The 12,183-nt window shown below is 44.4% G+C and overlaps 1 protein-coding gene across 6 annotated transcripts in view; it reads right to left on the bottom strand.

The window, feature by feature from the left end:
* The window catches only part of LOC115648361 (melanocortin-2 receptor accessory protein 2-like), a 169,402-nt gene that overhangs the window by 81,472 nt on the left and 75,747 nt on the right, over positions 1–12,183 (bottom strand). For 5 of the 6 annotated variants that reach the window (XM_030555854.1, XM_030555855.1, XM_030555856.1 and 2 more), the window contains 2 exons: positions 9,692–9,856; positions 7,164–8,633 (listed from right to left, as the gene is read on the bottom strand). In XM_030555854.1, coding sequence (XP_030411714.1) covers positions 8,579–8,633; positions 9,692–9,856 — 220 coding nt within the window. In that variant the 3' untranslated portion in view covers positions 7,164–8,578. Of the gene's footprint in view, positions 1–7,163; positions 8,634–9,691; positions 9,857–12,183 lie in introns of those variants that run through there. The other variant, XM_030555861.1, reaches the window with a different exon arrangement.

Here is a 12,183-nt window from a genome sequence, read left to right as displayed (position 1 = left end):
CCAAAGGAAGAACTTTAGTCCATTTCATCTTAAATTCCTTACACTGCTTAGTTAAGGTGGTCTTTAGAGTTCCATCATACGCTCCACCTGGCCTGAACTCTGAGGGTGCCAGGGAGCATGAAAAACCCATTTTGTCCCAACTGCCGAAATGAGTTCCTTGCAAATTTTTGCTGTAAAATGCATTCCCTGGTCAGAATCAGTCTTTTCAGGAGGGCCAAATCTTGGCATGATCTCATTAAGAAGCACCTTGCAAACTGCTTTGGCAGTGGCTTGGACAGTGAGAAAGGCCTCTACCCATCCTGAAAGTTGATCCACGATCACTAACAGATGTTTCTTTCCTTCTGAAGAAGGTAAATCAGTAAAATCAATTTGAATGTGCTGCATGGGCCTATGAGCCCATCTGCGCCAACCAGGTGGGGCCTGTTGGCTTGTTCCCTTAGGATTACATTGCTGACAAAGAATACAACTTTCCACTACTCTTCCAGCCATTTCACTTAATCCAGGGGATACAAACTGCCTAAGAACTATTTGAACCATTTTATTTGCTCCTAGATGGGTGTTACTGGGAACCTTTGTAGTACCTCACGCTGATAGCTTGATAGGACGATCATCACATTCCCAGAGTCCCACCAAATTAAGTTTTGCACCCCACTTTTCCCATGTTGCCTTTTCAGTATCTGAAACTTGTAATTGCCATTGAGCTAAGGGAGAGATCAGGTCCAATTGGGCCCGTTGTAAGGCTACTGCCTTGGCCGCCCTGTCAGCCAAGCGATTTCCCATTGCGACTGGATCAGTCTGCCTGGTATGAGCTTTGCAGTGTCTCACCGCAATCTCCCTAGGAGCCTGAATGGCTTGACGCAGTTCAGCAATTTCCTTTCCATGGGCAATCTGAGCTCCAGACGAGGTAATGAAACCTCGTTCCTTCCAAACTGCACCTGTGGCGTGGCACACCCCAAAAGCAAATTTTGAATCCGTATAAATATTGACCCTCTTCCCTTTAGCATAGAGGCAGGTTGCAGTCAGGGCTTTCAATTCTGCTGCTTGGGCACTGACCCCAGGTGAAGGAGCTTTCCCTATTAATACAGTCTTGCTGTCAGTAACTGCATATCCAGAGTGTCTGATTCCCTCTCGGACAAAGGCAGATCCATCCACAAACAACTCCATTTCAGGGTCTTGGAGGGGAACATCAGTAAGGTCAGGGTGAGGGGTAGAAATTAAGTCCAAAACCTGCAAACAATCATGCACATATCCATTACTTCCCTCCTGGGGCAACAAAGAAGCTGGGTTTAACGTGACACATCGTTTGAGGGTTACCCCATGAGTCATTGAGAGAGCAATTTCATATTTTGACAATCATTGGTTAGTCAGATGCTTATGCTGTTGTGAATTTAAACAGGCTAACCATAGCATGAGGCGTATGCACCGTAAGGCTGTGTCCTAGTACTATTTCTTGAGCTTTTTCCAAAATGAGAGCAGCTGCTGCAACATTTCTTAGCCTGGATGGCCTTGAGCTACAGCAGGGGTCAGCAACCGATGGCACGCGAGCCGATTTTTAATGGCACGCTGGAGCCTGCCAGGACTCCAGTGTGCCATTAAAAATCCTGCCAACGCGGCAAGCTGAAGGGTCCGCGCTCCATGGCTGGAGCGCCGAGCCGAGCGCAGTAAGCCACCGGCCCCTTCCCCCGGAGCCCTGCCGCCACGCGCGCAGAGCTCTGGGGGCCGGGGTTGCGCGCTCCCGCGGGGCAGCGTTTGGCTCCGTGGGGAGGGAAAACAGCTCCTCGCTCATCCCGGGGCCCTGCTGCTGCGCGCACAATGCTCTGAGAGACGGGGCGGAGTGGGGAGGGGCTGCGCGCATGCAGCAGCAACAAAACTCCGGATGAGCGGGGAGCCTCATGGTAAGGAGTTCGGGGCTGGGGGGGGGGTTTGGATAAGGGTTGGGGGCAGTCAGGAGACAGGGAGCAGGGTGGGTTGGGGGGGTGGGATCCCGGGGGTGGTTAGGGGCGGGGGTCTCTGGAGGGGGTAGTTAGGGAGCAGGAGGGCTGGATGGGGCATGGGAGTCCTGGGGTCTGTTAGGGGATGGTGGTGGATAAGGATCAGGGCAGTCAAGGGACAGGGAGCAAGGAGGGTCCCAGGGGGCAGTTAGGATGGGAGGGTCTCTGGAGGGGGTGGTCAGGGGACAAGGACCTGGGGGGCTTGGATGAGTTGAGAGTTCTGGGGGGAGCTGTCAGGAGGCAGGGGTGTGGGTTGGGTTGGGATAGGCAGGGAGCGGGGGCAGTTTATGGGTCCAGAGTTCCGGGGGTCCTGTCAGGGGGCAGGGAGTGGTTAGATAGGCATAGGAGTCCAGGGGGTTCTGTCTGGGTGCGGGGGTGTGGATAAGGGTTGGAGCAGTCAGGGAACAGATAGGGGGTAGGTTCCTAGGGGGGCAGTCAGGGGACAAGGGGCAGGGAGGCTTAGATAGGGGGTGGGGTCCCAGGAGGGGGTAGTTGGGACAAGGAGCGGGGGGTTGCGGGTTCGAGGGGGGGGCAATCACCCAGCCCCCTCTGCCCTGACCCCTCCCCCACACACACATAGCCCTGAGCCCTGTACCACCCAGCCCTTTGACTCTTTCACCCCCCCATGACCCCAGCCCTGACTCTGGCACCTCCATACATACCCAGCACCCCTACCCTGACACCTGCACCCCCTCACATGCCCCCAGCCATCTGCCCTGACTCTTGCACCTCCCACATCCCATGCACACCGCACATCCCCATCCCCACCCCCACCCTGAGCACCAAATAGGAGCTCCTGTACCCCCACTCACATTCCCACCTGCATCCCTCACACCAAATGGGAGCTGCCCAGGTAAGCGCCCCACTCCAAACCTCCTGCCCCAACCCTGAGCCCCCTCCCTCATTCTAGCTCCTGGCCAGACCCTACACCCCAACCCCACCCTGCTCCTTCACCCCTAGCCCTGTGCTCACTGCACTTCCACCCTCAGCTCAGTGCAGAGAGAGGAAGAGAATGGGCCAGAACCAGGGAGAAGGTAGGTACCCACTGTATGTGGCCAGGGCTGGGACCCTAGACCGGCAGCGGGCTGAGCAGGTCCGGCAGCCGGGATGCTGGCTGGCAGGAGCCAGCGGATGGAACCCCTGAGTGGCAGTGGGCTGAGCTGCTGTCAGTCTGGGGTCCTGGCTGCTAGCCCCACATAGCTCGTTGCCAGTCTGGGGTTCTGGTTGCCAGACCCTTCCCAGCTGGGGTCCCAGCCGCAGGTCCCACTCAGCCCACTGCCAGCCTAGGTGAACAGAACCCCAGACCAGCAGCGGACTGAGGGGCTGGCGGCGTAAGATCAACATTTTAATTTAAATTTTAAATGAAGCTTCTTAAATATTTTGAAAACCTTGTTTATTTTACAATACAACACTAGTTTAGTTATATAACATATAGACTTGTAGAGAGAGACCCTCTAAAAAACATTAAAATGTATGACTGGCACACGAAAACTTAAATTTAGAGTGAATAAATGAAGACTCGGCACACCACTTCTGAAAGGTTGCCGACCCCTGAGCTACAGGGTCTAATTGTCCTGACAAATAAGCACTAGGTTGAGGAGCACCTCCAAATGATTCCATTAACACTCCAGGTGCCACTCCTTTAGATTCATATACATACAAGTCAAAAGGTTTGTTATAATTAGGGAGCCCTAGTGCGGGGGCCTGAACAAGGGACTCCTTGAGTGCTCTAAAGGCTCTTAACTGCTCAGCATTTGGATGTAAAGGCTCCTCTGCCCCTTCTTTAGTTAACTCACATAACGGCTTTAATAATTCACCTGCAGCCACTATCCATGAACAACAAAATCCAATCATTCCAATAAAGCCTCTCATTTCTCGTTTTGTTGTGGGAAAAGCAATATCTAAAATTGCTTTTACCCTCTAGGGGTCTATGCAACGAATTCCAGGCCCTAAAGTACAACCCAAATATTTCACCTCTTGTTTTGTACACTGCAGTTTTATGGGGCTGATTTTGTGTCCCTTCATTGTCAACTGATTAAGTAGATAGATGGAATCAATTTCTTTATCTTCCTGTGTTTCTGATGCCACTAAGATATCATCAACATAAGTTACCAAAGTAGAGCCACGGGGTAACTGGACATCTTTTAAATCTTCTAAAATTCCAGCAAACACTCCTGGTGCCTCCACATACCCTTGGGGCATTCTAGTCCATGTAAGTTGCCCTGGGGTTGGAATTTCCTGTTTCTCCCCCTTTGCCCGGCTGCACCTGGTATTCCCCAAGTGAATGCAAAAAGGTACTGTTTATCTGGAGCAATTGGTACAGAGAAAAAAAGCACCTGCCAGATCTAGACAAGTAAACCATTTTGTGTCTGGCGGCACCATTGCCAGTATAGTGCTAGGGTTTGGCTCTACAGGGTGTTCTGGGATCACATACTGATTAATCAGTCTTGAGTCCTGAACCATTCGATACACTGGTTTTTCATCTGACCCAGGCTGAGGCTTCTTAATAGCCAGAATAGGGGTACTGCAAGGAGAGACGCCTGGCACCAGAATTCCCTTCTCCTTTAAATCCTGTATGAATGGCCCTAGCCCCTGAACAGCTTCAGGTTTCAAAGGGTATCATCTCTGGACAGGAGAAGGCTTGTCACTTTTCACTGTTGGATTTAAAAAGGGAGCTGACTTCACTAGTCCCACTGCATGTTTTCCTCCCCACACTACAGAGTTAACTTCATTTTGCACTCGCACAGGGAGGTTTTTACCAGATCCTTGAATTTCCAGCCCTGCTAACAAATATGCCTTTTCTAATGGGAACCTTAGAATGATGCCATCCGGATTACAAAAAATTTGAGCATGCAATTTACACAGCAAATCTTGCCCAAGCAAGTTTACTATTCCATTCATAAGCAAAAAGGAATGCTGAATATTTAAAGGGTCTAAAGTGGCCATGCATTCGCTGGTCATAAAACATCGTTCTGTCTTTCCAATAACTCCTATCACACATTTTTCAGTGTTTCCTTTTGGGGCCGCTCCCTCGGGAACAGCTGAATTAGTAGCACCGGTATCCACTAACAGTTCAAAAGTCTCGTTCCCTATTTTAAGAGAAATCACAGGGAACAGGACATCACATTTAAATTGCACAAGTCCAGCCTCATAAATCAGGACTCCAGGGGAACGGCGCCTCCCTTCAGTCGCTGTTCTCTGCGAACTGCCCTGCTGCCTCTAGCTTATACTCCTTCTTAGGGCGCACTGGGCACTCTCTCTTCCAATGTCCTTCTGCCCCACAATAATGACAACCCCCACTTCAAATTCCTTTTCCACGTCCTCTGCCTCTTGCTGCTCCTCCTCTTCTCCTTCCATTCCATCCATCTCTGTTCCATCCATGACCTCTTCCCCTTCCCCCAGTCATTGCTACTGCCAACAGTGACACTTGCTCCTCTATATCCTTCTGCTTTTCCTTTCTTTTCTCTTTTTTTTCTTCTCCTCTTTTCCATTAAACACTCTAGTAGCAATGCTAACTACCTCAGGAAAACTTTTCCCTTGCATACCATCTGGATGCTCTCTAAATCTCTCAGCAATATCCTCTGCACATTGTGACATGAAAACCAGTTTAAGTATATCCTTTCCATGATCAGTTTCAGGATCCAAATTCCCATGCTTTCTAACTTCACAAATGAGTCGAGCACAAGAGTCAGAGGGATGCTCATCTGGACGCTGAACACAAGCAGTCACCTTACTCCATTTGGAGTAGCTTCCCCTGCATCCCAAATGCCTTTCAAAACAGTTTTTAAAAAATTATTTAAACTTGTCTTGCGAGTTGAATTGTTGGGATCCCACTTAGGGTCATCAATTGGCCAAGGTGCATTCAAATGAGTTGCAGATTTTTCTTTTACTTTTTGTCTTTCATCTTCTGTCAGGAGAGTGTCTAATAACTGATTTACATCTGTCCAAGTGGGCACATGAGTGGAAAAGATTGCGTGGAACATTCTTTCCACTGCCTCAGGATTGTCTCATAGCCAAGGCATAGTGTGCTGCCAGTTAAACAAATCTGAAGTTGCAAATTGAGTATGGGTAAAAACCATTGGATGTCCCCCAGCAACCAGTGGAGCAGGATAAATTCTCAACGGGGTTTGTAATATCAGGGGTGTCTCAGAAACATCCTCCCTCACGGGGTTAAGTGACCTGGAGGGGGGTCCACAAGGGCGAGAATGAGGGCTGCTGTAATATTGGGAGTGTTTGAGAAGTAGCCTCTGGCCAAGTTTGCAAAAGGCTGGCTGAAGGCTGCACAGAGGGAACGAGGCTGCCTGATCCCTCTGAGGACAAGGCAACATCACCCTGAGACCTTCCCTGATTCTCCTCTGTCCCTGAACTGTCCCTAGCCTGCTGTTCTTGAATCCTTGCACTCCGCCAGACAGGGGGACGAACAAGAACAAAGTCATCCTCCTCCCGGTGTGACTCTGGGGCATATGGTGGGGGATTTTTACAAGAGCTCTCCATACAAACAGCTTCAAAAGCTACCCGTCCCTCCGTGGGTTTATAATTATACCACACAAACAAATAATCCATTTGTCTCGGCCTAAGATCAACCAAAACACCTCTTAAGGAGTTCATCCTATCTGTGGAAAAGGTTCCACACTCCGGCCAGTCTCTAGTCGGGGACAAATGAAAGGTAAATGACGGCCATTCGATCCGACACATTTCTCATTTTAGCCTTGGACAATCCGGCTGTCCCAGATATATCCTTCCAATCTCTCAGAATGAGAGATAACGGGGCGTCCCCCAGGCATTTACTGCCACCTTGTCCCACTTCCTGTACCGAGCGCTCACTTACCTAGTTCCCGGGACTCCTGCTCAAAGGGCAGGTGGATGTTGCTGGATTTAAACGGGCTCAGGGTGGTTCATGAGACAATGCCTTATTGCCGACGTGAGATCCGACTCCTAGGCAAGGCTCCTCTCAATCGAAGGATGCACACTGCGTTGCATTTGGAGACGGACTCCCCTGCCGGAGAGTCGGACGAGTCCCACACGGAGTCGCCAAATTTGTCGGGGATCTCTCTTATCCCAGATGGCGCAGGTTTCGTTGTCCGACCGCAGAGACAGGCAACGACCAGCAAGAATCTCACTATCAAATTCTTTATTGTAGCATGCCATACAACAGAGAACTGCCCATCTCACTCCATACAGAACAGTGTCTGCAAGCATTTTTCCCAGACTCTGCAAGCACTGTCTTATCTAGCAAGGTCATAGAGTCAGCAACCAGGCAAGCGCCTGACTGTTTCAGCTACTATATTTTTTCTTCAGTAGGCCTTGCTGTGTTATTGCTAAGCAAAACAGGCCATCAAGGCAAACTCATCACTGTCACCCTAATGCTCCTTTTATGTGTGCTGAATCAAGGATGCTTCCATTGCAAGCCTGGTGTTAACAAGGATTTTGAAGCAGAACAGATATACCCATTCAGATTTGTAAAGTAGCATGTCAACAATATTAAAAGCCACAAGAGAAGCTTGTATATGGACAACATTACTTGCAATAGCTGGGATTCCATATAATCCTAAAACCAGGCAAAAGTAAATAGTTTTGCTGATTATCTCTGCTGTCTCTTCAAAATATCACTCTGTAGTAAATTATGGTCATATGACCCAATACTTAACCTTGAATAACTGGAGAACAGAGGCACAGACCCAAACAATCTAACGTATTGCAATCTATGTCATAATCTAAGGTACTTATATATTCCCTCATCACTGTAGTACCTGAGCATCTTACAATCAAATGTATTTATCCTCACACCAGTGGTGAAGCAAAGAAGTGCTATTATACTCATTTCAGAAATGAGGAACTGTGGCTAAATGCCTTGCCTAAGGTCACACAGGAAGTCCATGGTGCAGCATGAACTTGGACCCAGGTCTCCAAATCCTAGGCTAGTGCCCTGCCCACCGGATCATCCTTCCCATCTGTCTTCCATTTCATCATTTATGACAGTGATACACCACTCACCGTGTGCATTTTATTTACCTTTTTATTACTTAGTGCATCTTTACTCACAGTTTGCCATACATATGAGCACCTTATTTATCAATATTATGTACAAGGACAAGAACATGTTTTGATCACTTAAAAATAAAACACCGTTTCATGATACCAATAAGAACATAGTGTAGGTGATCATTTACCTGAGTTAACAGTGCAATATATAAATTCAGACAGTATTGCTAAGACATTTTACAGTAAAGAAAAGTGTTTCAAGTAAAAATCTATATAATCAGCACTTAGGATGGTAATAAATCAGAGCTATGAGGAAAGAGTTCTAGGCTAACAAAATTAAATATCTAATATGCACTGTTCATATTTACTTGCCTCTGCAATAAATTAATATCCTAGCTGAACTGTAAGTATTAGCAAAAATATAAAAGCAAGAAAACAGTATAAAATTCCTTTACCCCAAATGCATATACCGTTCAAGAAATATTTTGATACCAAGAGTCAAATTTTAATGCATACAAAATATTTTTCTTTTTAAGAATTTAAACTTATTTATGAATGTAAATAAAGAAGATTGATGAATTAAACAGTCATATCCTCGTATTGTTCTATGCAGTAAAACTATGGACCTCTTCTTTGGAATATCCAAGATCCTGCAGAAACCTGAAAGTCAGTAATCAAATTTGTTACTTTGCATGTAAGGATATATGAACTGCAGAACAGTAAAGCTAAACAGTTTGCAGTTCAGCAACAGTGTCTCTCTTTTTCCAGAAGATAACCTACTGAAATCAGTCTGGGTATGCAAATACATTAAGAACAAACTCCATGTCCATACAAAGAACAGGAGTGCTTGTGGCACCTTAAAGACTAACCAATTTATTTGAGAATGTGTAATATTTTGAAGTATCTCAGGTTTAGTTCCCACTGAAATCTTAAAAAAAAAAATTAGAGATAAAATATATTGGTCAGATTAAATATTTTTAGATCTATGAAACTGCTCTGACTTCAACAGATATATCCAGTGTTGATATTTGGCCCACTGATTTGAGGATGGATGTGATTGTTTTCTCTGCATCTTTTCTTTTTTATATTCCATAGATTTTTAGTACAGCTATAAAATGAATATAAATGCACCGAAAACTTTAATGTTTCTACAGGATTTTAACAGAACAACTTCTTCAAATTCAGTTCTGACTCAGCTGACACTATCAGAAATTGGCATCACTTAGACAGCTCTTTTCAGTAATCCCAGTACATCAGAGATATAATCCCATTTGGAAAAAGTGATGAGTTTCAAAATTCTTAAACACCTTCTTAGATCTATCAAAACGTGTGATGTAGTTACAAAAAATAACTGGAAAGTGATATTTTGCTAAGAGTAAAAGCTTAAACAACTTGGTGAAACTTGGGCTGTAGTTAATATTTGCATGAACGGATGTTTCTGTAAATTTTAAGATAATATGGTCATAACATTTTAGTAACCTATATAACATAAAAAAGAATGGCACATAGTATGCAACATTAGTTTAAAAAACAAGATTTTCCCTGTGATTGTATTCTATCCTTTTGTAATTATCTATTGCTTAATAAACACAAAAACATTTACAAAAATGGTTTCACTCGCCTATAAGGAAAATTCAAAATATCATTTTAGAAATTCTAAAAGGGGGTAAAATTATATAGTTCACCTCAGGCACAGGAATAATTATTTTTACACTCACTGTATTCCTTGCTCTGTGAAAGGTGCTGGACCGCAGACACAAATAAGTACTTTGGAGTCTTTTTTGCTTCTTTTCACAAACTCAGAAAGGAGAGATGAAGATATTTTTCCCTGTTTGCCAGTCCCTTCTTTTTTTGGCTCTGAGAGAATAAATTGAACCTCAAATCTGCAAAAGAGGAGGAAATGTAAATATATTGCTTCCATACAGACATCTCTAGCACTATCAATGTAGCTCAGGGTAGATAAAATCATAGATATGTTTGCTGACAAATTTTAAAGAAAGTCAAACCACTGAACTGGTGGAATTTACTGGCTTAGCACCTGGAACCAGAGTTTGTTGAAGTGCTAAACCATCTTTTGACAGCAGTAATCTCCTGCAGGTATAGAAAGAATATTTTCTTCATTTTACTTTATTCAACTAGTTCAGTTGACTGACTAGTTCATTCAAAGTTGAGAAATCAACTGGAAGCTGAAAAAGATATTTTCTACTTCCTCTTACACATAGTGTTTATTTATAGCTGGGCTTTACTAGTTCTAAATCCTGAACCACACAGTGGCCAGAAACAATCGGTTCCATACTTCTTTTCTTTAATAAATCGGTTAATTTTGCATGCAAAACATTTTTTGAAATATTTTTGATAAACTCTTTTTCCTTATGTATCCAGCATATTTTAATTAATAAACACAATTTTACAATGCTGTTCTTGTGCATTTTTAATTGATTTTGAATTTCTATCCAAATAGAACTTGACACAAACCTCAAGTAAAAAATGAATCACCTAGTAAGAAATGCTTCATTCACCATTTTCTAACATAAAAATTAAGAATATGAATAAACGTCAGTTAAACTATGGAAGGTCTTCTAGTCCAGTCCCCTGCACACATAGTAGGACCAAGTATTAGCTAGACCATCCCTGACAGGTGTTTGTCTAACCTGCTCTTAAAAATCTTAAAGCACAGAGATTCCACAACCCCCCTTGGCAATTTATTCCAGTGCTTAACTACCCTGACAGTTAGGAAGCTTTTCCTAATGTCCAACCTAAACTGCCCTTGCTGCAATTTAAGCCCATTGCTTCTTATCCTATTCTCCTTGTAACAACTTGCTATGTACTTGACAACTGTTATCATGTCCCCCCTCAGTCTTCTCTTCTCCAGACTCAACAAACTTAATTTTTTCAATCTTCCCTCATAGGTCATGTTTACTGTTCTTCTCTGGACTTTTTCTAATTTTTCCACATCTTTCCTGAAATGTGGCGCACAGAACTGGACACAATACATAAGTCCTCGGACTTGCGTCACAATTGGTTCCTGAAAATTGCATCGTAAGTCGAAACATTGTAACTCAGAACAGCAATACACTCCTTGGCGGGACTGAGTGTCATAAAGTCGAAACCAATTGTCATAAGTTGAATCAGGGTGTCAATTCAGAAACGTCGTAAGTGCTGTTTGTCATAAGTCAAATGTCGTTAAGTCAAGGACTACCTGTACTCCAGCTGAGGCCTAATCAGCGCGGACTAGAGCAGAAGAATTACTTCTTGTGTCTTGCTTACAACACTCCTGCTATATACATTTCAGAATGATGTTTGCTTTTTTTGGCAACAGTGTTACACTGTTGATTCATATTTAGTTTGTGATCCACTATGACCCCCAGATCCCGTTTCACTGTACTTCTTCCTAGGCAGCCATTTCCCATTTTGTATGGGTGCAATTGATTGCTCCACTTTGGAAGGAACACTTTGCATTTGTCCTTATTGAATTTCATCCTATTTACTTCAGACCATCTCTCCAGTTTGTCCAGATCATTTTGAATTTTAATCCTATCCTCCAAAGCACTTGCAACCCCTCCCAGCTTGGTATCGCCAGCAAACTTCATAAGTGTACTCACTATGCCATTATCTAAATCATTGATGAAGACATTGAACAGAATTGGACCCAGAAGTGGTCCCTGCAGGACCCCACTCGATATGCCCTTTCAACTTGACTGAACCAATAATTCCTACTTTTTGGGGTCAGTTTTCCAACCAGTTATGCACCCACCTTATAGTAGCTCCATCTAGGCTGTATTTCCCTACTTTGTTTATGAGAAGGTTATGTGATACAGTATCAAAAGCTTTACTAAAGTCAAGATATACCACATCAACCGCTTCCCCCATAAGGCTTGTTACCCTGTCAAAGAAATCTATTAGGTTGGTTTGACATGATTTGTTCTTGACAAATCCATGCTGAATGTGACTTAACTTCTTATTTCTAGGTGTCTGCAAAATGATTGCTTAATTATTTGCTCCATTATCTTTCCAGGTACAGAAGGTAAGCTGACTGGTCTATAATTCCCCGGATTGTTCTTATTTCCCTTTTCATAGATGGACACTATATTTGCGCTTTTCCAGTCCTCTGGAATCTCACCTATCTTACATGACTTTTCAAAGATAACCGCTAATGGTGCACATATCTCCTCAGTCAGGCTGTATTTCATCAGGACCTGGAGACCTGAAA

The sequence above is a fragment of the Gopherus evgoodei genome, chromosome 3 (genome assembly GCF_007399415.2).
Source record: "Gopherus evgoodei ecotype Sinaloan lineage chromosome 3, rGopEvg1_v1.p, whole genome shotgun sequence".
NCBI classification, from domain to species: domain Eukaryota; kingdom Metazoa; phylum Chordata; order Testudines; family Testudinidae; genus Gopherus; species Gopherus evgoodei.
This window is presented reverse-complemented; position numbering and strand designations above follow the sequence as displayed.